A 27,920-nucleotide genomic window follows, 5' to 3' on the forward strand; every position below is an offset into this window, starting at 1 on the left:
AATCATAACATGTCTTGAAATAGCTCATTTTAACTACATTGTACCTACACAGATGTAGTCTTTTGTCATCACGCAACACTGTAGTATAGTTTGAAGTAGAAGAGTAGGAAATATTATTGAATACATAAATTTGCTTGTGAAGCGCAAAAAAACAACAAAATAAAAGTGTAATGGTGAAAACCTACGACTGTCTCACGTGACTATGTTTGTTGCTTTGAAGCATTGACATGAATGTGACCGACAACACATTCTTGTGAATGATCAAGCCCTATTGATCCAAAATTACAATCATAACTTTGCCTTTCACAAGCTCATATGCATTAACTGTTGAGAAGCAAGTGCATGTTAAACATGTAGGTGTAATGTATGTCACTGCAGTATGGAATCTGAAATGTATTCATAGTGGTTTTTTTTTTTTTCTATACCATAACATGATTACATTGTACCATAATGTATCAATTAAATTCATTTTTGTTTGCATTTCAGGTGTACACACTCTCTTTGTTGATGGGATCATGGTAGCTGCAGATGTTTATCGAAGAAATGAATTTTGGTAATATTAGGGTGTTTTATTTGTTTGTTAGTTTGTGTTTTCCACAATGCCCTTGCATTTCCTGCCAACAAAATAATATGATCTATCCACAAGCATGCTGAAATGTCATACAATGACTTCATTAATTCAGAGACCAATGCAATTATATCAGTTCTTTAGTACACGGGTAATTTCTCTCGTTTCCATAATACAGTGGCCTGTTGCAACCTGGTGGATTGTAAGATTGACACTGCCCTACATAGGGCATGTCCTTAAAAATCTGAAGAAGATTACAGAGTTGGATAAGGTAGCAGTCTCACCAAGGCAGCAAAAAACAAAAACAACAAACAAAACAAAATCAGAAATTGGCCACAATTTTTTTTTCTTTCATTTTACCATGGTGTATTCAAAGATTATGTTGCATGTTCATCACAAAACAATGATTCTCCTTCTCAGGAATTGACAAGAATAAGAATAGAAATTTGCTCACTCCATGCTTGCTAATGCTTGAAAGCACACAAATTTCGGTCATCCATAATATAGTACACAAAAACTCTGCCTTATGAGATTAGCATGATTTCACTCTAATTTTGCTATTAAATAAATGTCTAGTTTGTACAGAAGCATCCCTGATGTTTCCTCTCTTCTGTCATGGCTTCAGTTTGTGTGAGATATTTGCATTCATTTGCATAAAATAATGGAATATGAAAAGCCATTAACTTGCCTTTTTGTTTTATTCAGGTTTACAATGTCAATGGGGGTTGGAATTCACACAATGTACATCAGATTAAGAGCCAAAGGTGTGCAAGTGAGTAACTGCAGTCTGTATAAAAGTGATAATAACTTTTGTCACTATTTCCTGGAAACTTGTCAACCTTTAATATTTCATAAATTACCTGTGTCAAATTTTGTTGTTCTTTTCCTTTCGTTGATTATTTCAAGTTATCTAGAACATTCGGCAGCATTTTGTTTGGATTACCTTGATAACTACATATCGCTTAAGCTAAATACATATCTAATGACTACTAATAACTGTAGACTTACCCATTGGTAGGAGATATTTAATGTAATAGTATCGCGATCATTCCCCATAAACCAAGTAATACTTTGTCATGAACAATATCAATTATTTGTTGCAAGTTGTTGCTAATTCAAGAACAGATCAGAACCATTTATTCACATCACTTTTATAGTCTACAATTTCATCCTTTCTGAAAATGTTCAAATATATTGTACGTGTGAGCACTTTCATTAATACATTTGTGTTGTTACCTTGTATTTCATGACACATTCAGTTCTCAACTGTTGCACCTGCGCTGCTCATATTAAAAGCATTGTCTTAGAGTGGAAGGGAATCTTGTACTCATGTAATTAAAGATAGAATTACAATCACAAGTTATTGTTTATTTTTACGTTTGTTTCAGGTCTTCCAGTGCAACATCAAGTCATTTGGTTTGTAGGATTTTTTGCTCTTATCTTTGTGGTTACTCTTGAATCAAAAAGATAACCTTTCTTCATCAGTCAATGTCATACCTATACCCACATCAGGGAAAAATCCCCAGGTTTTTCCTCCATTATTTTAATTAATCAAAGCCTTTAATTTCTGTGTGGTCATACAGGCATAAATTTAGAGTACCAGGTAGTTTTGGTTCCCAGGATATGATTATCCTATGAAATGCCAACAGTGGATTGTATCATTTTCTTGTGCCTCAGCTCTATGTTGGTGACCAAAGCAACAGCTGTAAACCAGAAAAAGAGCCATTGTAGGGAAGCATCCAAAAAATTATTCTTTTAGTTGTCTGATGCCAGTTTAACCATTTTTTAGTTTAGCATTTTTTTTTTATTTTTTTTTTTTTATTGTTCAGAAGGATTTATTCAACAAACATACTTTCTGTCCACACACTCTGAAATAATGATAGTGGTGAAAACAAAAAATTACAAACAAAAAATTGGAAAATAGTGAAAATTAAACAAAAATAGAGGTTTATGTACTGAATAATTTGTCACTTTTTCAATTGTTGGCACAGAGACCACATCTTTCAGAGTGCATCCACCCACTATGGTGCCTGACATTGTCCAGGGTTCTCTCATGGGTGGTTTGTTTGCTCTTCCCATCACCAACCTCCAGGGTGGAAAATGGCTGAAAAATATCAGGTGAACTATTGCAGAACAGTGCTGGTGTGACCACATTGTGAGAAGGGGATCTTATACACTGTCTAATGTTACAGGGTGCTGCTTGTGGACTGAGAGAATCTAGAATATTTAGTATGTGTTTCTTATTGTGCTAGTGAATTTGTACATGTGGTACAGACAATTATTTGCAAGTGATATCCTACTGTTCTAATCTGTTGAGGTGTGCACATCATTTTTCATTCCCAGCAATACATTAATCGGAAGGTGCCATCTAATGTACTCACACATGCAATTTGTTACGTAACTGCACAATATCTTGCTTCTCCTGTAATGGTCGTCTTGTTTGTTTGTTTGTTTGTTTGTTTGTTTGTTACTCACAGGGTTGAAAGCCCTCAATCAGCCAAGAGGCTGTTTTTCAGAGAGGCTGTGAAACAAAACAGTTGACATAAACAGACCAAATGCAAGATACAGATTGAAGTAAAATTAATTCAGACATAGAGGTGATACAAATATCAACAAATCTTATATATATATAAGTATATTCAACACTATTCCTTTGGCACTTTGGCACTTCTCACTTTCTATTTGCCATGTTAGAATAAACCTGGTGGATAAGTCTGCCCCAGCTGTCACTGTGTGGCAATCTAAGGATTCTACACCAGCCAGCATTGCCCCAGGCCAGACTGCAATCCTAGCTGTCAACCTCCAACTCAATAGTGAAGATGATGACAACCATGTGAATGATGGGAGTTGTGAAGATATTAGGTAAAATACTTTCTATGGAAGGATATCTTTCAAAAATTCTAAACCCTAGTATTGATGCGTTTTCTCGTCGTATTTGCGCAAGTTAGAGATGACATTCAGAATGCATGTTCAATGACTTTTATAATGGAGGTGTGTGTCATGTTATACCTTGTAAAGGATTTCAGAGGACAAAACTGAGTATTTCTAATCTTCAAATAAATACATCTTGCATGCAGACTTTATTTCAGGGGCTGTTAGAAAACGGAATTGACTCACAGTGCTCTGTAGGTTCTCATTAGACCTTTTTTTTTTCTACAGAATTGTGAATGCTTTATACATATATTTAGAAAAAAAAGAAAAACTGGGGGTGGAGGTCTGACCTATGAACCATAGCCACCTTGTATTGTACCCTAACTCTGCAATAGGTGTGTGGTGAGACAACCTGAGCATTACAAAACATGTTTTCATGTTCTTTGTATGTATTTTACCTTCTATGGTAGTAAGTAAAATGGGATCTCTCCTTTGAGTGGCTGCCCAAGTGGAGATTTACATGTCACTTTTCATGTCACCTAAAAGACTTTACCCACTTTGGCAAAATGCTAGCTTGTGCACATACAATGTACACCTTGCAACACAAGCAATAAAGGGAGGATTCCACTTTGTGAACATTTCTTGACTCTTTTGTAAACAAAGACTTCTCGAGTGTTCTCCACTTGCTTTAAAGCTTAGTGTAAAATATTCTAAATCATTGCAACTTCATAACAATTCAAATCCAAACTTTGTTGCATACTATGGGGAAATCATTTAACAAAGAATCAAATTCCATTTCTTCACAATCTGAGTAATACAACTCAGTGTCTTCAGGCAACTATCACAATATGCCTTTAAAATAGGTGACCTATGGTACCTAAACTGATGTTCATTTGACCTTGCTTGAACTTGCTGGATGAGGAACTATTTAAGCAGATGTTCAATAGTTTGATTCTGCACCCCTCCAGGTATTTGATGTTAGTATTATTACTTTTGAAACAGATTTCAGCTGGAAGTATCAGCATCATCTGTCAGTAAAAGTCGGTCTGTCCCAGTCACTCTGCGATGTAGAAACAGGCACGAGTCTTTCGTGTTTTCCTTCCTAGACCACGATGGTTCGGTAAGCTGAATGAGAAACAATCATATACAAATTAGTCATAGTTCAGTTTGAAAAGTATTTCTCTTATAGTGTTACACCAGATACATGTACCTTTGAGCTCAAGGAAAGAAATACCACATAATTTATGAAACTGTAATGTAAAGAATTTGTCACATTTTAGTAAATTAGTCCCTTCTACATCTTTATTTAACAAGTGTGCTGTGGATGTGATATTGCTCATTTTGATTAATTATTATGTGCACTTTCCTTTGCATTTATTGCTTATTTCTGCAGTTTTTTCCATGCCATTGCTTTTATCAATTCACTGTTGTTTTTTTTTCTTTGCACACAGGTGCAGCAGGCTGCAGCCATAGAACCACTGGAGGACTGCAGTGCAAGTCAATGTCCTGTGAGTGGTAACTGAATCTCATATTCTCACTTTGAATAATTTTTGTGTTGTATTCTTCTTCCTCTTTTTTTTTTTTTTTTTTTTGGGGGGGGGGGGAACCACTACAATAAAGAAGAATTCTTTACATTATGTACCATGTATGTGTACTTTCATTTTTGACTATTTAAAACTATAATACATGCAGTGGGAGCTGTTAGCCAATAATTGCACATGTAATCCGGGATGATCCTCAAACAAGAATTTAAAACGTTCAAACATTAATTCATGTGAGATGAGCAATTTCTAAGTGTTTGAAAGCATCTTTGATGGTGTATGGTAGGGAGAATAGGGAGAATGATTTTCTCCTGTTTCATCCTGTATCATCCAGTTTCTTTTTTTAAATGATGTCACATCATTATGTGTCTTGGTGAGATTTACAAAATGCCTTTTCTCCTAGCTGCTTTTCAGATTCTCATAGCTTGTTCAGTAAACCCTCTAATTCTAAAAGCCAATTTTGAAAACAGCTTTATTCACATGGCCATTTTTTTTTTCTTGCTACCTCTCTTATTCTTGGAGCATTTCTGCTAAACACTTCCATCTTTGAAGCCTCTCTTTGTCAATTTTTTTAAATTCTCATGGAGTGATGTTTTTTGCTCATTGTTCTGTTTTCATGGCTTTCTTTTTTTACCATACGATTCTTATAAGGATTCTTATTGTTGCTGTTGAGCCTGTTGAGTCTTTTATTCTCCCTAGCCTTTTTTGCTGTCAGTTTGTAGGGTCTTTCTGTCAGCCCTTCAATTTGTAGAGCCTTCTCAGTGTGCAAATGTCAACCATTCATGCCTATGCATACATGTGTTTACCTGTCTACGACCCACCACAGGTGGTACTGACCCTTCATGGCACTGGAGTGCCTGCCCAGAATCAGGCTGATGGCTACAAGAGAATGGACAAGGATGGCCAATGGAAGTTTGGCCTGGAGAAGGCATGGGTCCTGGCTCCCACAAGGTAAGTAGGAAGACAGTTGACCATTCTTTGACCATTTGTGCACCCTGGAAAGAATTCTCATGTAGGGTGGCACATCCTATTACCAGACGCTTTTCTTTGTGGCTTTGAATTCCGTACTCATAGAATGAAATTTCGGCTAAAAATAACACCACTTATTCGCAGACTCATGGAAATTACGAATTCAGCCAACTTATGTCCATTGTTCGTTCCAGTTTTTAGAAAATATGCTTCAAACATACCCCTCTAAAAATAGTGGTTTTTTGCGCGGTGCAAAATCGCATTGTATTACCGGATGCGATTTTCGTAATCGGATAATCGAGGTCTTTCGCACCTAATCCTTGCACCAGAATCACAATTCATCCCACAAATCACCGTACACATTCTCACCGAGCGGATGACAAAAAATAAAATCGGCAAATGAGGCTCAAATTTCGTATTTTACAGTAAAATGTCTGTCTTGACCATTTCGAACAATTCACGCAATAAAACCTTGTGAGAAATCGACAACTGGTTAGAGTATACGTGCTTTGTCTATGCATGGAGCTAACTTAGTAGCTCCATGGTCTATGGGAGCTGCACGCACGGGCGATGAGTTGCGTGCCCCTTAGCGCACAACTATTCCGCATCGTTCGCGTTTGAGGACGATAGCTACAAATTTCCGATATTGATCGGTGAACTTTTGGTTCTAATAGAATCTTCAGCATTTTTCCTGTATGTGAGTGGGATTTCATAGAATTTCAGTCGCGAAATGTGATTCAAACATGCATAAATATTAACTATGACGAGGTGCGGGTCACTCAACTATAAATTTGAGGTAAAATGTGAATTTTTTCGTGTTTTTACATTTTTATGTGGCGTTTTTTGCGATTTCGTTCCACACAAAGTTCTGTGACTCCAGGTGAGGCTAATCTACGAAGTCTCGCGCGTACAGAATGTCATTAGTACGCAAAAATGTGCGTGTCCGGTAATACCATGCGTCCGGTAATACCATGCTTGCCCCTACCATGCCAATCTGAGGTTGCTCTGTGTGCAGATAGAAATTTACAAGTTGTACATGACTTCAACAAGTACCTTGCATTGCATGTTTATGTATGACTGCAGTGGCCCTGCACAATGGACTTAACTCTCAGTTCCCTGCATTTTTCTGTTATTGTATTCTTTGTAATTGTTAGTGCATGTCAGCTGCACTTGATCTATATGGGAACAGGAGGCACACAAACATGGAGGGGGTTACTAAAAAAAGTGTATCCATCACAGACAGGTTATATTCTCTAAAACGTGACACCGTAGTAAAGATAATTGCTGTTATAAAATGGGTTCAAGAATGTAACCAATAGGAAGCGCTGAAATGAGTCACATGTGCTTCCTTTATTCTAGTCCCATTGCACTGCGTGTTAAATCCTATTGCCGATCGTCTGTGCGCGCAGCGGCTCCTTTGATGAATCGCATGCATACGCGCTGTCAATCCTGTAAACAATTTCTAGTTCGGGCTGCCGGCCTTTCTTTCCTTGTGCATAACATGTGTGGCGTACGTACGTATACTCTACTATACGTACACTTTGTACAGTACAGTAGACCAAGCGTTGTGGGACTGGACGCGTACATGGAGTCATTTTGAAGGGCAAATCCAACGATTTAGCAGGTTAATTCTCACGCCGTTTTCAGAGTATGTTGTCTAGTAGGCCTATATGAGGAGTCTATATCAAGTCTTTAAGGTAAAGGGTGCATATTCTATGTAAAATAAAGTAAATTTTCATGCTGGAACTTAAGTGTCCGGAAACCCAACCCCCCATTATACTTATGATATGTGCGGGATTTCTGAGTGCGACGTGCGTAAATGTTTGGGACAAACATCTTCGGACGTCTTGACCCACAAAGGTACGTGAAAAACGCTGAAAAATGCTGTTAGTTTTCGAATTTTCGACCCATTTTATAAAACAAATGATGCACAGGATTATTTCGTGGCGTTAGTGGAGGCGTATAGTGCACTCGAGGGTATTTACAATTGTGAAACATGCACGAGGCGAAGCCGAGTGCATGTTTCACAATTGTAAATACCCTCGAGTGCACTATACGCCTACACTAACGCACTCTATCCTGTGCATCATTTGTATAATAGCATTGTATATGATGAGCAAGAGAGTCTATCACAGATTTATGTGGTTTCTAAGCCATGCATACCTCATAATGCTGTGAACACCACTTTACTCTGCTTGAACTGTATGAGTCAGAATATGGCTGCCATGATGTTGCGCTCGTAATCTGCAGACACGGTGCACACAACTGGGAGGGCCCTGGGACATTGACATCCATGACAGCACTGGACAGATTAGAGCAGGTTTGTCACTTTACGGTTGCATCAATGTTGTAGCGAGTTGTATTTATGCCATTCAATCTTGGATTCTGAAATCCCCATTGATTGATTACATAGACCACCAGGTTCTGGTAGGGAACAGGTCAGTAGATCTGCTAGTGTATTAAGGCACCCATGTCTTGTCAACTCTACCCCAAAGTTCTGATAGGCCTTAATTAGTGATATAAATTCATGTCAGCATTGAACAGATTAGAGTAGATTTGTGTCTTCATTCTTGCTTGAGCTTGATGTGAATTCTAGTTTTGTGTATGCCAGTGTATAAATGCAACAATGTTGCTTCACAAAAGTAAATTGATCGTTATTTTTAAAGACGCATTTGGAGCAGTGTAAAATGCATTCTAAGTTGTGTGTAGTATTTCTCAAGTATGTTTTCCAAACATCCATTAAGAGTTAATGCTTTTTACAATCTGTATTCTACCAGCTCATGGCACAGGTACCCTGGATGGTCAACAAGCCAGTGGCCAACCAGGTCATCTTTGCTGGACATTCAATGGGTGGCCATGGAGCCTGGCATCTGGCCACTCACTACCCTGACCGTGCCCTGGCTGTGGTGTCCCTTGCTGGCTGGATCAAGAAGGAAGAATATGGTGACAGTAATGTCTTCTTTAGGTACACTCATCACTCATTTTTTGTGACACAAATCTCATAGTGTTGTCTAGTGTCTGTTTTCTGAATGACATTGCATGCTTACACATTCTCTAGGCAGTGGGATGGTGACCTCATTTTATACTGTTAAATGAGGAATGTTTGTGTGCATTTTACTTTCGTGAAATTTCATTAGAGCCAAGATTGTCAAACCTATAATGCACACAAAAGGTCATGTATACACTATATGCATTGAATGCCAATGGCAGTCGTGAAACTTTCATGCCGCATAAAAGGTCGTCAGCTCCAAATCGTGAAAATTTCATGCTGCAAATGTATCTTACTTTACAGTATACAGAAATGACAGTACAGCTACTGTTTGATATTATTCAAAAGAGGCAGCAAATTGTGCAGGTAATACACGTGAACATTGTGCTTGTGATATAAGCTCTAATTGTACATATAAGGTGAAGATATGTGAAGATACGTGTACCTAAAATCTTGAGCTATGTTTGATTGTCTCCATCCATGCATCGTGTTACCATTGTAATATACCATAGGGCCTACATGATGTTCTATATACACACTCCAAAAGAGAAATAAGGCATAAGTTTCTTTCATTCTCTTCAACCTTATAATACTGTGCTCTGTTTGCCAACTGGCATGCATCCCGGAGTGCTTTTTTTGCTGATCGGCACAGATGTCTGAAAACTCTCTGTCAATTAATGTAGATTGCATGTCATTATGGCCTTCCTGTTGCACTAAGGCACATTGCTACACCCTAATGGGCTTTGCTAATATTACTAATCTACAGCTGTGTCAAGTTGAATCTATTATGGGATGCTTATGAAAACGTTTGGTGAGATTTAAGCTAGGTGCCTTGGCACATAAAGGGTCAATGCTTTTCTAGCTGGATTTCCGATAATAGTTTACTGAAGACTGACAAAACAAAAAACATGATACTTCAAAGCAGTTGTAAAGAGTTTCAGTATCAGGAAATTCATTTTAAAGTTCAATCATGATCAGTGTATGCATACCGTAAAGGTAATAAGTGATGTTAATCAGGCATTATTACCATAAACACATATTTGGAGCATAGTACAATTGTACACAAAATTAAAGTGTTTGTCAAGCATTTCATCATAATTATTTCAGTGATTTTTCTTCAACAGACATGATGTCAGCACAAGCCATACAGACCCAGCATTAAAACAAATTTTAGAGGTGGATATACAGTCTTTGTATCATGATTTTATTTCTATTCTTCTTTAGATGTGTGTACATGTTTGATAAAGTTTGATGATCAGACAGAATTTTGAGCAGAAGTCACTGTGAATTACAAAAAGCATTGTATGGAATTTGTGTCATCCTAGTCTAAGCTGACATGTGATTAATGTTGCTTCCTTTGATGTTGAACTCAAATTCCATCATTTCTAAGATGTGATTTCTATCAATGATAATTTTGGTGGGTTTTTTTTTAACTCTGGCTACTATGGAAAACTACTCTTTTTTATAAAGTCATACCAATGATTTTCACCAATGTTATTCAAAGAAATATCCATACAAACAAGATGGATATGATTAGCACTCAGATAATACTCTTCAGAAAAGCAACTAAAATCAACATATTTCTGTCAACTTATCATTTACGTGCTGTCAACCATCATATGTAAGATTTTTTTTCCTCTTTTAAATGTGTAAAGAGGTGTTTTTCTTGTTGCTATAGGAAGAATGATGTGGGTTTAAAGGTATGCCATGTTTGAAAATTGCTAGAGTAATTACATTGTATGTAGTATGTCATTTCTTTATGAGTATTAACATATCTTGCAGGTGATGTGATGTAGTTTTGTGCAAAATGTAAAATGTAAATATAAATTGTAGACCTGATTTGATGACATATAGGGCCCATTCTCAGTAAAAGTGTTCAAATACGGAATTTTTGTGTCGCCGACATTCCATGACAGTTTGCGGTTCCCTGAAACCTATTAGATACTATTTAATTGTTTATGATATATCACAAGGACTTTATTTGTTAAAAATAAACACGATCAAATGCGGTTGTCTGCCTTTTTGTATAAAATTTTGCTGTCAAACTTCGTTAAGACCCCCAAAACGCAGTGTCGCAGGCTATTTTAGAATTATGTTTTATTGCTCCTCTCCGTCCACAAACACACTTTCCAAATATCATTTGCATGGACGATGAGCATATCATATGTGCTAATCACAATACTCGAAAAGTTCAAAAATTTTTATTGACTTCTTTTTTATAGCCTTTTGAAACCTGTCGCCAAGTTCACCGCCAGATACGTTACCAGTTTCTTTAGTGTTACAGCATTGCGAAAATAACAAGACTATGCAATGACCCTGTGTATATGAAATCCTGAGGATATACTTCATACATTGCAAGTACTTAGATTTTTTGTGCATAAGCTTTTTATTGAGAATACGGTACAATGTTTGAAATATCGGTTTTCTACATTTTTGTCTCGCCCACCGGAGGTGAAGGCGAGACTAAGGGATCCAAATGGCGTCCGTCCGTCGTCCGTCGTCCGTCGTCCGTCACAAATGTTAAAGTTTACCTGCAAGACTCTCTTATGATGCATAACTTAGCAACTGTTACAGCAATGGCAGCCACACTTGGGTGATAGAAGCACTAGGGGTATCTTCATGTTATGGTGTTGTCGGAGGTCATGTGATGATGTCAAAGGTCATTTGAGGTCATATATTAAAGAGTATGTGCAAGACTCTCTTTTCTATGTTAAAGTTTACCTGCAAGACTCTCTTTTGACAAATAACTTCACATAAGTTGCTTGGATTACAACCTAACTTGGGTCATAGATGCACTTGGGGTACCTTCATGTTATGGTGCCGTTGGAGGTCACAGGATAAGGTCAAAGGTCATTTGAGGCCATACGTTGAAGTTTACTTGCAAGACTCTCTTATCACACGTAACTCGACACATGTTGCTACAATGGCAATCAAACTTGGATGATGGATGCACTGGGGGTACCTTCATGTTATGGTGCCGTAAGAGGTCACATGATAAGGTCAAAGGTCATTTGAGGTCATACGTTAAAGTTTACTTGCAAGACTCTCTTATCACACGTAACTCAGCACATGTTGCTACAATGGCAATCAAACTTTGGTGATGGTAGATGTCTCTTGGGAAGTTGAAGGTAACCACAAGGTCAAAGGTTACAGACGGGGGTCAACAAACTTTAGGGCCCAATGCTAAGTTTTTAGGGCACATTTCGTTTATGACTCATAATTTTTGATCCCTTTGTCCGTTTGTGACCAAACTTAGATGGAAGATGTCCCTTGGGGAGGTGAAGGTCGTCACAAGGTCAAAGGTCACAGACAGGGGTCAACAAACTTTCTGGGCCCAATGTTATGTTTTTAGGGCGCGTTTTGATTGTGGCTCATAACTTTTGATCCCTATGTCTGTGACCAAACTTGGACAGTAGATGTCCCTTGGGGAGTTAAAGGTCATCACAAGGTCAAAGGTCACAGAAAGGGGTCAACAAAATTTTAGGGCCCAATGTAAAGTTTTTATGGCGCATTTCGATTATGGCTCATTACTTTTGATCCCTTTGTCCGTTTGTGACCAAACTTGGATGGTAAATGTCCCTTAGGGTGTTGAAGGTCACCACAAGGTCAAAGGTCATAAGCAGGTCAATTAACTTCTGGGAGTTATCAAAAATATTAATTCCTTGTACGCGAATGGGCAAGACACAATTTGGCGATTGCCTTGTTATTTAGACAGATACGTTACATAGATTTCACGCCACCCACTGCGACAGATATTGCAATGTCAGACAAATTGTATATTATACAATACTCCTCGTAATGACGCATCGATTCAACATTAAAGTTTAGTACAAGTGAGAAATATTCGGTAGATATCGCTCTCATAATAACATGATCGACCATGTACGTTACCACAGATACGTTACCACAGATACGTTACCACAGATACATGACCGAATTTTGCTCATTGGTCTTGTGCTTTCAGGGGATCAAATCTGGTCAAAATTCATCCCTAGACATTACATGCTTCGTTTTGTTGGACCTCAGGATTATATTCTTTCACCAAAAGGACAGGGAGGTGAAAAAGAGCAACACTTCCACATGATTTTTCTTTCTGCGTCAGTGTCTCACAACTTAATGCCAAGTTTTCCGACAGATACGTTACCACATAATCAAAATGCTGAAAAAAAAATTATAAATGTTTTGACAAACAAATTGTTGTGTGCTCCCAAACTCCAAAGTTCTATTCTACAAAACCCAGCCACTTTCATATTCTATGCAACAACTTTTAACGTTTATTTTACAAGACGAAGCTATGATTCAGCATATCAGTTGTTTGCTTTTGAGATTTACCAGATACGTTACGTATAATTCAGGTTACCCACAGTGACAAATAATGTCATGTAAAACAAAGTGTTCATAAAACAATTCTGCATAGAATGACGCTTCCATAGAAAATTAAAGTTATGTTCAAATGAAGAATATTCAGTAGAAATTGCTCTGTAACTTCACCTACAGACTCATTTATGGTACGCCATATACGTTACCTAACTTTGAAAGAGTAAAAAGTAGTTTATGAAAAGCTTCCGAGAAAAGTTTCAGTGTTCTGTTTCATATTTGCTCTAGTGTTTTTCAACATATGAAGAACTACTCAAGATTCATTGATAAGTTGAACAATTATTTATTCATTTCCATTAAAAGGGGTGAGCCAAATACGTTACCATAGGTCAAACAACTTTTTAGTATATCGAGTTCATAAAGACTATACCTACTTCCTTCTAAGTGCCTCCAAAAATATATTTTTAAACCTTATTTGCATTATCCATCAAAACTGGATGAATACATTCAGACGTAAGATTAGAATATTCTGTGAATGAAGAACTCAGCTTTCACATTTAGGGCTCTTTTCCACTGCATTTCATAGTTTAAATATTACGTACAATGTTTAAAATGGTTAATTTGGGCTTACATCATTCATTTTTACATCAATTCATAAGGTAAATAATTAAACAGGTGATATTTATTAATTCATACACAACTAAAATTATTAGTTATATTTTACCAGATACGTTACCAAAGGCGATTCGATGTTTTTCAATAGTTATTTCCCCAGGAAAGCAATTCATATTTGTTTCCTGTGCAAATTCCAGATCGGATCGTTCCCTTTGCATGATTTGTGGGATTCGAAACTTTATTTGTAAGCGAAATTTGTTAAAAATACCAAGTGAATCTTTGAATGTATTACTTTGTGGTTGATTTTTCGGTTTTACTCGCATGGAATTGAACACTTAATCTGAGAATGGCCCATAGGGAGTATGATGAACTTGATTTTAATGTACCAGTAGTCATTGAGTGCCTATTCATATGGAAGAGGCTTGCGATGATTGCCAATTGGGACTTTTTCTCTTTTTTTTGGCGCTTTCTGTATTTGATGTGCGCAACTGTCATTCAATATTCATCCAATTATGCTTTCCACTTGAAGTTTGTAATTTAGTGAGCAATAATAAATTGTTGTCAGTCAGTAATTATTGCTTCACTTCAAATTATCTGATTTGTCTGTTGCAGGCTTGTATAGCAGAGAATGAAGCTGACCGGCATGCATCTAACCTTCAGGTAGTTTTTGTGTTTGTGTGTGGGTTTTTTTTTTCTGTTTGTTTTCTTTTTACTGACAGAGAATGATTGCAAATATAATATATATATATATATATATATATATATATATATATATATATATTCTGTTATCATTTCTTATGCATATATCATGAAAACTTTTCATACTTTCACTGAAAAACTGCTTGATAATCAAGATGATTTTTTTTTTTCTACCTTAGGAATGTTGACATTATAGTCCGGATTTGGAGAAAATGTCCATGCCTAGTTGTTTGAAATTCAGCTTTAGGAGGGAGATGCATTTTTGAAGTCTATCAACAGCATCTGCAGACAAACGACCTTCTTTAATGAACTGTTATCAAACAGCTTACTAGTAGTTAAAAAAATGAAAGATCTGTGACATGTCTGCCTGTACAATTTGATCATAGTACAAAGTTTTGCAACTCATAGCTGCAGTTATTGTTGACTTCAATGTAATGAAATATTTACTGATCATGCAAGCAATGCTTCCATCAGAATAGCTTAATAAGTGTACACAGAATGTTCTGTTAGAATGTCTTGCTTGTACTGAAGTGTAAATGACTCTATTTGTTCCAGAACAGTGATTTAACAGAGTCTACCCTCAGCAAATTCATCTTGCGGTTTCCAAAGTATTTATTACTATGTTCATGTTTGACTGCTTTTTTGCTTAGTCCCTATAATGTTCTGATATTGGTGTAAGCCGATACAAATGTGATTGCTGACCCGTTGAGGACGAGTCCCGAGTATACTCGGGCAGTGGTCTATAGGAAATGTGTGTTATAGCAAAGTCAGCCCGTCCTCAACGGGTTAATGTGAATGTGAGAGATCTTAGATAGGTGAGGTACTGAACCTGTTAACATAAGTTGTTGTACCCAGAGACTGTGATTACTAAATTCCTACTTTATCAGAGATACATTCTGCATCACTCTCACAGAGCTTACCAGTATTAACAAGAATCGGTGCTAATGACAGAACAGTACATCCCTTCTTTGTGAGGTAAGTTGACTGTGAGATAATCCTGCATGCATTCTTGTCACTTTGACATGTTCAGCCCATTTATTAGTACAACGTATATTTCACTACTTATCCAAAGCATCAGATATAGACAAAGGCAAAATATTGATGAAAGCACTAAATAAGTACAGACATTTCTTAAACAAGTGTTTGTAATAACCTTTAAGAAGCCCATAACCCGACATAGGTGGGGTTATTTTAACTAAGTGTGTAAAATTGGAAGATGTATGAGATATAATGTGAATATGTCTACTTTTGTAATCAAAAAGTTGTTTGCCCTCTTTGTTGATTGTGCTTGTCACATTGTTTTTCTTTAATAATAACATTCACTTTTGAAGTTCATATTTTGGATACCCATGTGTTATCACATTACCAACAGTGGGATATAATTGCCTAATAATTTTTTTTTTTCCTTGAAAACAGACGAATGAATCGCTTGTTGAAAGAGCGAGGCATCAATGTGACATACTCAGAGCTGGCAGGAAAGGAGCACTGGTGGTGGGACACATGGTAAGTCATTTAATAGTGATTGGCGTCCAGTTCTTGATGGGGAAGGGACTTTGTCGTCAATGCGGAGAATCAGAATGCAAAATATGCTTTCTCATTCCTGGTGTATTATAACTGGTCCTTTGCGAGTTACATACTATTCACAAATTTGACAGCACACAAAATTATAAATTCTGATCCTAACATAAATGTGCCATGTATGCATGCATTTCTCAATTCATTTCACTACTCCCAATTGTGAATTCAGCCACTGTCGAAATTGTCAGGAAGTCCCAATTTGAAAAAGAAAAATAAGACTCACTAGATATACATGGTGTATACAGTTTGCATTGCCAGTCTAGCCAGCAAACAAAAGAGAGTTTTACCAATGCATTCTAATTTGATGGTTGTTCCTTGAAACCAGAATGCAATACCTCAAGATTGCGTAGCATATTCCCAACTAATACATGTGAAGTGGATAAAGGCATTGAAATTCATTCAGTGGACAAAAGTAAAATGGAAAAGCCTGAAACCAGGTCCTCAAGGATAAGCCTATTAGTTCATTCACATTTAATATCCTAGTAAACTCATCCATTCTAGGAGCTTTAATTTCTGATTTAGAGCAAAATGTATGATTTTATGCATATATTAGCATAATTAATTATTATGACGAAAATTTCCATTTCTTTTTGTATAGCTTGGTAGATTACGCCACAGGTAATGCACATGCCAAATATCATGGTGATTGCGCGATCGACGGCCGAGATCTCAGGGGGGCGTTGAATCAACCCTTCCCCGGCCACAGAACACCCAAAAAAGCCCGGCCTGGTTAGGGTTAATATCCTAGTAAACTCATCCATGAGTCACAAAATACTCTATGGCTCTAGTAATAACACAAATCCAGCCATGATAAATTTCATTTCATATGTTTTTACGAGAAAAATTTTGGAAGGTAATTAACTTATGTAGCCACAAATTGAAAAAGTGTATTCCATCTTGCTGTCAGATTTAAAATCTTAGGACAAAGAACAGCACACATGTACATCCTTTACATCTACTAGTGTTGGCCATTGCTGAGATTAAGATGACTGTGTATGGTCTCGTTCTATCAGGAACAGGTGCAAGGTTAAACTTGTGTTGCTCCATGTCTTTAGGTGACTCACAAGATTTATTTGTGCTTTAGGTGTTATTGCTTTCATTGTACACATTCATGTGTCACATTTACACCTCCAAGAGAAAGCTTTTGACTCAGCTTTAATGCAGAAGGATACCTACTATGGCAGACTAAGATTAAGGCCCTGTCATACCTTTCTGGGTAAGCTACACAGGCTTGTTGCAAGTAGGGATTTTCCAGCATGCAGGATAATTTTCTACTGGCAGAAAGGATGTTGGCGAGTTGCGTCTTACTGCTAGACGCATGCTATTTACCTGCTACTTGCGTGTAGTCCGTGTGACCTGTGTGAGAGTTTTGAAAGCGATCCATTTTCAGCTATGAGTGACATACAGGGACTGTGAAGTACCTGCGTGGGAGTTGCCTGCGAGATGCTGCCGCTAAAGGCCTCCTACTGGTGTTCTGCGTGTACCTCTGCAGGCAAACCCTCGCGACTCACCCAGAATAAGTTTTGAGTGCTCAAGGCCTTGTCACACCATGTCTGGGGAAGCCTTTGCGGGTTGACTTGCGAGGGGAAATTTTTGCTACTGTACCCGGACCTCCCAACAGTTGGTCCACACCTGATGGTACCTAGAGTCTATCTCGCCTGTAGTTGCCCGGAGGTGCGCACGCAAGTCCGATTTACCCGCAGCCAAGTTTTGATCATGACCAAAACTTTTTCCGAGTGAGTCGCGGGGATTGCCCGCAGAGGTCCACGCAGAACGTCAGTAGGAGGCCTTTAGTGGCAGCACCGCAGGCAACTCACAAGCAGGTACTTCGCAGCTGTAACGCATGTACTTCACAGTCCACATATGCGGCCAAGATAATGACATTCTGTTGGACTTCTGTCATTCCTTCAGAGGGATTCCTTCACTGAGTTGTCAGCCCTCACTCGCCACCCATGCACCTGACACACAGGTCACACCGAAGTAGAATGTAAGAAGCACAGGTCCAGCAGGTAAGACGCATGCGAAACTTGCCCAAATCCTTGTCCGCCTGCAAAAATTGTCCTGCGTGCTGGAAAATCCCCACACGCAACAAGGCCACCTAGCTTGCCCGGAAAGATGTGACATGGCCTAAACTTGGCTGCGAGTGAATAGGACTTGCGTGACCAACTCCGGGTAACTACAGGTGAGATATGTGCTAGGTACTGTCATGTGAGGGTCATCTGCGGGGACCTCCGGGTAGTAAAAATTGTTCTTCGCAAGTCGCACGCAAGGCTTGCCCAGAAAGGTGTGACAGGGCCTTAAGGAAAGAGAAATAGACTTTGATTTCAGACTGCAAATCTGCAAATTCATATTTGAATTGTCTTTTGAATGTGTGATGCAGATTTTCTTCATATGATAGTGAAAAACATTGAAACTCACACGGTGAAATAAGAGGTACAGGAATCTCCTTAGATTCCTTGTTGTATTGTTTGTGCAGGGAGACGAATGATGGCGGTGCTGTCAATGATCCACAGCTGAGAGACTTTACAAACTCTCATGCCAACATTCAGCTGGCATCCCTTGCCCCCCAGTCTTGCCATGCAGAGACCGGAGAGTGCTCTACCTCCACCTCGTCGCCAAGCAAATATGCACCTCCCAGCAACAGACCCTGGGGGTATGGAAGCTTCACCCTCACTGTAGTAAACCCTGCCCTCGGGGAAGGTCTAAGGGGAGTGTCTGTTATCCAGCAGGTTGTACCATTCAGGACCAGCACTATACAGGTGTGTGTGTGTTGGCATGTTTAATAGCCAGCCTGCTCCATAGTAAAATTGCTCTCAGTGAATTTTTTGAGTTGTAAGCAAGAAGATTTTGTGTTGAAAGGCATCAGAAGAACATTTCTCTTGCTCTTTTTGTATAAAGCTTGCCCATTATTTTGGTGAGTGTGATGATTATTCATACTTACTTTATCATAGAATGTCAGGGAAACAAGACAAGTTAATGAATGGGATTCATCGGAATCTTATAGCATAATGAACATTGTATAGGAATCTGTGGAAGTGCTTGTGAAAGTTTTTTTCATAAAGCTTGTGATTTTGAATGCATCTATAAGTAGAATGTGTTATTGCTAAAACAAATGATGCAATATTTTTGCTTTGTCTGAATTGCAGATGAACTTGACTGAAGAGAGTGCAGAGCTTAGAACAAAAAATGTTGCCCGCTTTCTTCTCAGAGATCTCCAACATGTGCCTTATCAATGGAAACAAGTCAACAAAATTCTGGTAGGTTTGGTCCTATACCACTTTCAATGTGATTCCATTTTCAAGTCTGTTAGAGTCCAGGCCTTTTGACAGAAAGCCAGGTACGACTGTATTACAAAGAATTCATTGTGAGATGAAACATGCTTAGATACACAAGACTCCATAGCTAATTGCAAATACTGTAGCAACAGCCTTTGCCCACTGGTTCCATATTGTCTTCCATACTTTGACAGACAGATCTGATCCTGTCTTGTAATGCTACTTCAGTGTCATGTTTTATACTATTGTGCTTTTGTTTTATCATGGTGAAAGGATTTGGGAAGAAGAAAGTACTTCTGTTGATTTAAAAATACCTTATGATTTTCATATTGGGGAACTGTGGCATCATTTTTATAACCTTTAATACATACAGTTCAGTGAACCTCTATTATCCGGCCTCCCTTTATCCGGATCTCTCTATTATACGGACGCAATCTCGCCGTGATTTTTTTTTAATTTAAATAATGATTACGGGAGGAAAGGGGGATTCCCAACTCCTTGAGAACTCCTACACAAACACACATGAATTACATATTACTTCCAACATGATTAACATACATTACATCAAATTTCCTTCCAAATTGCTTGCCCTCAGACATTTTAACATCCCCAAACATCCCCAAATGTAACAATGAAAAGGTTGCAGTATACGCATTACTACATGTGGTACCACAATGGGCTACATCAGTACATGTGTATGTATATGTACATGTATAAAGCATTGAGTCTCCCGTATCCGGCCAAATCCCTTATCCGGATGAGCCCCGGTCCCGACTTGTCCGGATAGGAGAGGTTCAACTGTATCATGATTTCAATGATGTGGTTAACTTACGATTCATCAAGGGTTGTGGGTAAAGACACAATAAGCATCAAATGTGGAATATTCACTGATGGACACTGCTAAGTAGTCAGCATGGTCAAATTCTTTGCACCACGGAAACTCTTCATGTGTTGATCGGGGAAATGTAGTTGATTTCATACAGCCTTGAAAGACACACCTTATGTGCTTTGTGATTATGCACCAACAAATATAAAGATTATTTTCTTTCTGCAAGTCCATCAAATCTTTATAAAAAAAAGATTGGACTTTGTAGATAGATCATTCAAGACTAAATGATATGAATTTAAAATGTCAAAATTTGATGATATGCCAAAGTCATATGACCATTACAAATGGCTACGTTGGAGGACCCTTTGGTTGCCATGGTTATGGTTTACCCAAATTCAAACTTTTGTGACTTCCTTTATACTGAAATTGTGTCTTTTGAAAGCCTTTAGAGAATCAAACCATATTGCATTCTTCTATCTTTCTCCAGGTAGATGGAAATGAATTTTCTGCAGATGAAATTAGTAACTCCTTCACAGAAGTGGATAATGCCGTACAGTTCTGTCTCACAGAGCAAGGTATGGAGTGTGAATCGATTCCACACCATAATCAAGATGAGTTTAGCAAATTGAATACATTCACACAAACAGAATAATACAGTTTTCATTAAAATTTCATCTACAATCAGAAAGTTGTTGAATCATGAATTTTTACGTGTTTCCATCCAAGTGATATTGATGGCATCCACAAATGCATATTAGCTGATAACAACACTCCCATTGGTTTGCATTTATAAGTATCATTAGAAATATTTTTGATTGATAAATAAGCAAGTAACATTACAAAGGAGTACTTTTTTTCCTTTTACTCTGTGTCATGAAAGATTTTTATAATAGTAAAGACTTGTGTGTAGGTTGATGGAAACTTTGTGAGGTCAAGATGTCATCATCGCATATTTTGCACTTTGTGATTACTACAAGAAGACACTGTTATAACGAGGTCATCGAGACAGCTGAATTTACTTGGAATTAACTGGTACCTCGTTAACATACTTAAAAAGAGACCAGCTACATACCGTCTGTTGAGAATGAGAAGGGCGTTAAGTGGTCTTGAACACTATGGCTTTAGTGGCAACTTAACGCCCTTCTCATTTTCAACTGACGAATTACAGTAGTGGAAAATCGGGACCACCAAATTTACCCCAAGTTCCATGTTATGTGTGAGTTATTTGAGCAATAATTGCTGTATTCCTTCCTGATTAAATTATCTTCCTTTTTTTTTAATTTCTTTTCCTGTCACTGTTACATGTATCTCATAGGAGTTTGGAAAGTTTGCCATGATGACATCATGATGGATGACAGACAGCGGAGTCCAGTGAACTATGGGCCAGCAAGAAGGATTGCAGAAAGCAAATTCATCATTGTCACAGGTACACCAAGCAACTGTGCTATGTAACGTTCCACTGCTGTGCTGTGATAGTACAGTACCTTTCTACAATAGTTTGTAACAACAATTAAAGATACGATCCATTAGAGTTTACTGTACTAAGTGTAATGTTCTTACACATTTTAAACTACAGATGAGCATAGATTGTATGAAAGTCAGGACAAGGTATCTCCTGATATTTATGAAGCTCTACATCTAGTGTGTGTGTGTGTCTTTTTCTATGAGTTTCTCTGTCAACATAAGTAGGAGTGTAATACATGTTAAACAAACAGCAGTTAGGAAATCTGTTCCACCTCTTTGGATTTTATGCCCAATTATATATAGCCCCTTGTTGTAAGTATTTTTACGAGCTGAAATTTTCACGAATTTTGGGAACTGCCTATGATCTGCAAAAATAACAACAAGAGAATATGAAAACCAGCAAAACAACGATGTGCAAAAATATTGTAAAAGAAAAAAATCAGGCCATACCGGTGCTAGATCGCGCTAGACAAGTTACTACTGTGGGGTGTAGCATGTTGTGTGAGCCAATGATATAGTGATTCCTTGGGGGCATAACAGCATGTTAGTACAGCTTTAGTACTTCAAATGCAGAACACACAACAACCTGTACCTGTTTGTACACTGAATCAGCAAGTAAAAGTATTTAGTCCTGGCATTGTTGCTTGTCACTCATTGTCCCCGCCGAACGAGTTCGAGCAGGGGACTATGAAACGGGCTCCTTACGTGTGTGTGTCCGTGTGTCCGTCCGTGTGTCCATGTGTCCGTGTGTGCGTCCGTGTGTGATCAAAATGTTCAATTTGCTACTTCTCTGTCATTTATGAGCCGATTTTGATTCTGTTTGCTTTATATGAGAGCACTACATGGGAGCTTTGAAACTTCTACACAGAATTTCAGTTGTGACCTTTGACCTTGACCTTTGACCTATATTGTACATTTTGCTACAAAATGCTACTCCTTCGCCATTTCTAACCCGATTTCGATTCCGTTTGCTTTATGTGATGGCACTAGTTGAGGGCTTCAAAACTTCTACACAGAATTTTGACCTTTGACTTCTTTGACCTTTGACCTTGATTTTTTGACCTATATTGTACATTTTGCTATAAAATGCTACTCCTTCGCCATTTCTAACCCGATTTCGATTCCGTTTGCTTTATGTGATGGCACTAGGTGAGGGCTTCAAAGCTTCTACACAGAATTTTGACCGTTGACTTCTTTGACCTTTGACCTTGATTTTTGACCTATATTGTACATTAGCTACAAAATGCTACTCCTTCGCCATTTCTAACCTGATTTCGATTCTGTTTGCTTTATGTGATGGCACTAGGTGAGGGCTTCAAAACTTGTACACAGAATTTTGACCGTTGACTTCTTTGACCTTTGACCTTGATTTTTGACCTGTATTGTACATTTTGCTACAAAATGCTACTTCCGGCGGGGACATATATTACGCACTGCGTAATTTCTACTTTTCCTTGTTCTTATTCATTTTGTGAAAGGTGAAGTGATGATTACAAACCCTTCAACTGCTGCAAAATCAACAACACATATAATGTCTGTTGAGTAGCAATTTGCAGAAATATCTGTACACAAAAATTTTAGCTTGTGCTTTCATGACAATACCTTTTAAAAGATTGTCATGGATGTCTTTGCTGGATCTCTTCCTTTCCAATCCAGGGACCAAAAACAAAGAGACCAAAGCTACCATTCTCCACCTCGCTGTATATCTAGCCAACCTCTTCTTCCTAACATCTGATGCTGTTGCTATGGTGATGGAAGATTCTGCCTTACAAGATGATGTTGCTGCATTGCATAACCTCATTATAGTAGGCGGGCCAGCAGAGAACTTGTGGGCAGAGCAGTTCCTTGACAAAGTTCCCATTAGCACTAATGAAGATGGTAAGATTCAAGCCCTTCCCAAAACACTTTTCATCAACTAAAACTAACAATAGCAGTTACAATGACAGTAACCTGCTAACACTGAGATAACTGAATACTTTGTAAAAGATGTTATGATAATAGCTGCAAGTAAGCATTTCTATATATCTGTACATTAAAAAGGACCCAAGTGAAACTCAATACTCTTTCAATTCTCAATATTTCATTTTTTTAAGCTCTTAGAAAATAATAAAAAAAGAAATTATCTGACTTTGTAAGTTAGAATTAGTTAAGTATATTTTGATACATTATTGAAGGGGTGTTGGTCCAAGGATGGACCTACATTTTAATTTTGCGAATTTCGTGAGCGCCAACATTTGCAAAATTAAAATGTACATGAAAGTTCTTGCCTACACAACATGCATTGGATGCCAATGGCAATTTGCAAAAATTTCATGCTGTGAGAAAGGCCGTCAGCTCCAATTCGCAAAATATTTCATGCCATGAATATATCGTGTTTTACAGTAATTAAAATGACAAGGTGGGTCCTTTCAGTAGCAATTCCTATGCCAGGAAAAAAAAAATATCTTCATTCTTTAGTTTTGTATCAATCAAACAGCTGATCTCTTAGTCTCAAATTGAATCTTCCAAAAACAGTGGCTCTCAGACTGGGTTTGCATTCTTTATTTTAGAATCATACTTGTGTAACTGAAATTTCTGGTTTTGTTCTTTGTCTGATTTTATTTTCTTGAATTTTTAACAAACAAAACTTTTTTTTCTGTAAAGTTATACATGTAGGTTAATGATTCTTGAAGAATGTGGAATATATTGTTAAGAGAAATGAGTTCTCAGCAGTTTTATATGGTTTTTGTGAATGTAATGATCAAAAGTGTGAACATATCCCTTTATTAGATTGTTATCTAACAGACCTAGGGAATGTAAATATGTTACAAGTTTCATAAATCATTAGTTCAAATGTTCATATATTTGTTGTAATGAATTTCAACTCGACCTCTAATTTCACTTTAGGAAGGTCCATGGATAGATTTTTTTTTTTCAATAGTGACAAGTTGTACATGGGAAGTTTTTACCTTACCTGAACATAGACTACAAATAGTAGCACAATGGCTAATCTTGTGATGTTTTATGCACAGGCCTGCTGCTTGGAAGGTGTCGTTTCTCAGATCCACTGACCGGAGCCCTCTTCCTTGCCCCTCACGAAGGTGGGAGACTGGTCCTTGCTCTCATGGGCAACTCTCTTCAGGGGCTAGTGGACATCATGAGACTAGCTAGCCCCACTATACCTCCAATGACAAGATCCCCTGTGAGTAATCCTTTTCTTCTCTGATACTCTATATGCTGTTACTTTCGCATACAGATATTTTCACGAAAGAGGAGGTCACAGAAATTTTCACGAGATGTCTTCACGAATTTACACTGATGCCTTCATAAGCGCACTATTACCTTAGCACATGGTGATATTTTCGCGTGTTGTTAAATTAGCCATCCAACTGTGATTCATGAAATTCACAAAAATTAAACCTGTGCGAAAATAACAGCTTATCCAGTACTCATTATTATGCAGGCATTTTAACACTAGACCAAGTAATCATGCATGATTATGATTAATTGATATTTGCTATTTCATGTAGTTGAGTTAGTTTGTGAGCATGGAATGACAATGCTTTCATGAGATAGTTACTAATCGTTTTCTAATACCCTGGAATGAGTGTGGTCAAAAAGTGTGATGGGGGAAAAAAAAAGAGGAAAGTCTAAAGGAACAATCTGCATTTGGTATAAAACCCTTGAACATTCACTTGGCGCTAATCATCCACTGTATCAGGTTGTATGCTAGTTGTTGTATATTGACCGGGGAACTTGAATTGCATTGTCGCTGTCAATGAACAATTTGCTATAATAAACATTTCAATATAAATTATGTAGGCGCGTAGCTGTCATATGGAGTCCTAGTCTCTCAGAAGAACAATGAATTTATGAAAGATCAGTATACATTTTGTTCTCATGCTCCCAGACACACATTATCAAAGCCTTTCTGTTCTACCAATTACTTCATTGTTCATTTGACATATTCAATAATTTATGGTATCCTGTAGGGAAATTAAGACATTTCATTCTTATATGGTTCTATTTCAGTTTTCTAATATGGTTCCAGACTACGTCATCACTGGGCCAGAATTCAGAGCCAAAGGACCTGGGGGTTATGAATGTGCCGGTTTCTGGGGAAATAGCTGGGACTACAGAGTAGAGCTTTCATCTTGTGTTTGCTAGTACCCTGTATGTTTTCTCTGCATTTGCAATATTTTTTTTTTTCTTCTTCGTGATCCCAGTTGTTGTTTCTTACTTGTTTTACTGAAATGGGGAGCATGATGGGACATATTGTTCTTTTTACCTGGTCTGTAAGGTCACATTCTGATGATGCTGTATGGTTTTTTTTTTTCTTTGTTCTATTTTCTGTAGCATTTCAGTATCATATCAGAGTTATGGAAGTAATCCCAGGCACTTTTTCATTGTCAGGATAGCTAACACTCATAGGATGAAATAGGAAAGAGGGTCAAATGTTCTGGTGGTCACCTTTTTCATGCAATGCTACGTGTACATCATTTCCCAGCAGCCACGGCAGTCGCATTTCAGACCACTATGGACAGAATGGGATGGATTTAGACAACGTGGGGAGACAGGATAGGCAAACATGACAGGCCATGATTGCCATGGATGCTGTGTCAGATTTTTAAACCATCAAAAAAATTTGCCATGGCAGTCTTGGTGCTGATCTATACACAGACAGCCTAATTGTTACGTTCATGATACAGGAAATGTTGGCTTATTTCCACAGCGCACCCCTAATACTATCTGCGACCAGCCAGAACGCTCAGGCTGCGAAGGTTTGCATTTAGAATCTCATTTGTGGTGGTATTTTGACATGAAATAGAGTTTTAAGACTTGAATTATTTTGATTTGAATACATAAAATGTAGGTCAGATATTAATAACCTGACAGATAAAATCTGGTTCCTCAAATAGTCCTTTACAGACTACAGTCCAAATTGATCTATTACAGTGTACACTGTCATGAAATCTCTACACTTTGATTGGCAGAAATAAGCGATTTGGTTTATGTGCATGCACTAACCAATCATTGCCTGTACACAAGCATCAAAGACATAACCCTGGGGCGCTCCATTGTGAATGGCAGAAAGAAGATGAACAAAGGAAAATGTGTTTTCAAGACTGTGGGAACAGTCTGGATATGTGCAAATTTAGCCTGTGCAAGTATGAACGCCAGCCTATCGCTTGTAAAAATTAATAAGGTACTGTAGGGGTGCCTGAATTTATGTTTTTTCCTCAACTTCACAAACAGCCCACTATTCATTCAAGGTGCTCTAAGTTACAGTGTAGGCAGGGGAATGCCCCAGGGTTGTCTTCATCCCTGATGGACCCTGGATGGACAGACATTTGTGATTTCCCTCTGTTTTCAATAAGTGGATTTTTGTTTATGCATTCCACATTTTTCCAGTCTGTTACAGTATTTATTTGTGTGGCATAATTCATTCACTCTGGCAATAAGAGAAAAGAACAATCACACTGTTTTGTATTGGTATTTGTTTTCTGTAGCTGTTGCCTGTAGAACAAATCATGAAAGGGAAATGATTCATGAACACATTAAAATGATCATTATGAATAGAATCTTGTTTTGTATTGTTCACTTTGTTTCTTCATTTCATCGTAAAGTCTCTTGTTAAGGTCAGTCTACCCAGCAGTTGCTTACTCCTACTGAAGAAAACCAAGTCCTTCCAAACTATGGAAATGTCTGTAATTCATTCATTTTATTCTCTTGCATATTGGAGACAAATATATATCTTTTCAAATCAATATCACATGACACCAATGTTTTCTCAAGAAGAGATGTATTTCAAATTCATTATTAAATTCTCTCATAGGATGCTAAATAGATGAAATAAAGTTCTGTTATATATAATTTATGTTTAACAACTAGTCCTCAGCAGGTCAGTTGGGTTGGAAGCCTGATGCCTCATTGTCTGAGATGTTAGGAAAATTAACTCATTGATTAACAAAGGTCATGGCCAGGCTGATATCTTGAGATATCATATTACTATATTTTTGACACTGCTACAGTTCAATGAGCTGTTATGATTTATCATTTTTTTATGTGTAAATACCTTGTAAATGAGGTGAAATAAGAAATGACCAAAGCCATGGTCTGTCCTACTCTACCACACAGACACTGATAAACTCTGGCTGGAAGAAGGGCAGTGAATGGATTTCTACATGTAATACATTTTCAGTTTCATGAATTACTGTTCAAGCTT

General features: G+C 37.7%; 1 protein-coding gene across 1 annotated transcript in view; it reads left to right on the forward strand.

Annotated features, from left to right (window-relative positions):
* The window catches only part of LOC139732757 (uncharacterized), a 43,005-nt gene extending 15,780 nt beyond the window's left edge, over nt 1–27,225 (forward strand). Inside the window, exons 8-28 of the mRNA XM_071643603.1 lie at nt 487–553; nt 1,274–1,340; nt 1,957–1,984; nt 2,560–2,686; nt 3,263–3,430; nt 4,442–4,559; nt 4,891–4,947; nt 5,807–5,931; nt 8,200–8,269; nt 8,727–8,914; nt 10,063–10,114; nt 14,483–14,530; nt 15,483–15,544; nt 15,986–16,072; nt 18,624–18,906; nt 19,294–19,404; nt 20,739–20,826; nt 21,567–21,677; nt 23,372–23,593; nt 24,727–24,896; nt 25,727–27,225. Of these exons, the coding sequence (XP_071499704.1) occupies nt 487–553; nt 1,274–1,340; nt 1,957–1,984; nt 2,560–2,686; nt 3,263–3,430; nt 4,442–4,559; nt 4,891–4,947; nt 5,807–5,931; nt 8,200–8,269; nt 8,727–8,914; nt 10,063–10,114; nt 14,483–14,530; nt 15,483–15,544; nt 15,986–16,072; nt 18,624–18,906; nt 19,294–19,404; nt 20,739–20,826; nt 21,567–21,677; nt 23,372–23,593; nt 24,727–24,896; nt 25,727–25,861 (2,384 nt within the window). The 3' untranslated portion in view covers nt 25,862–27,225. The remainder of the gene's footprint in view (nt 1–486; nt 554–1,273; nt 1,341–1,956; nt 1,985–2,559; nt 2,687–3,262; nt 3,431–4,441; nt 4,560–4,890; nt 4,948–5,806; nt 5,932–8,199; nt 8,270–8,726; nt 8,915–10,062; nt 10,115–14,482; nt 14,531–15,482; nt 15,545–15,985; nt 16,073–18,623; nt 18,907–19,293; nt 19,405–20,738; nt 20,827–21,566; nt 21,678–23,371; nt 23,594–24,726; nt 24,897–25,726) is intronic.
* Nucleotides 27,226–27,920: the final 695 nt, after the last annotated feature.

This window comes from Diadema antillarum, unplaced genomic scaffold (genome assembly GCF_040938485.1).
Source record: "Diadema antillarum isolate AM-2024a unplaced genomic scaffold, OU_Dant_1.0 seq00000446_RagTag, whole genome shotgun sequence".
Classification (NCBI taxonomy): Eukaryota; Metazoa; Echinodermata; class Echinoidea; order Diadematoida; family Diadematidae; genus Diadema; species Diadema antillarum.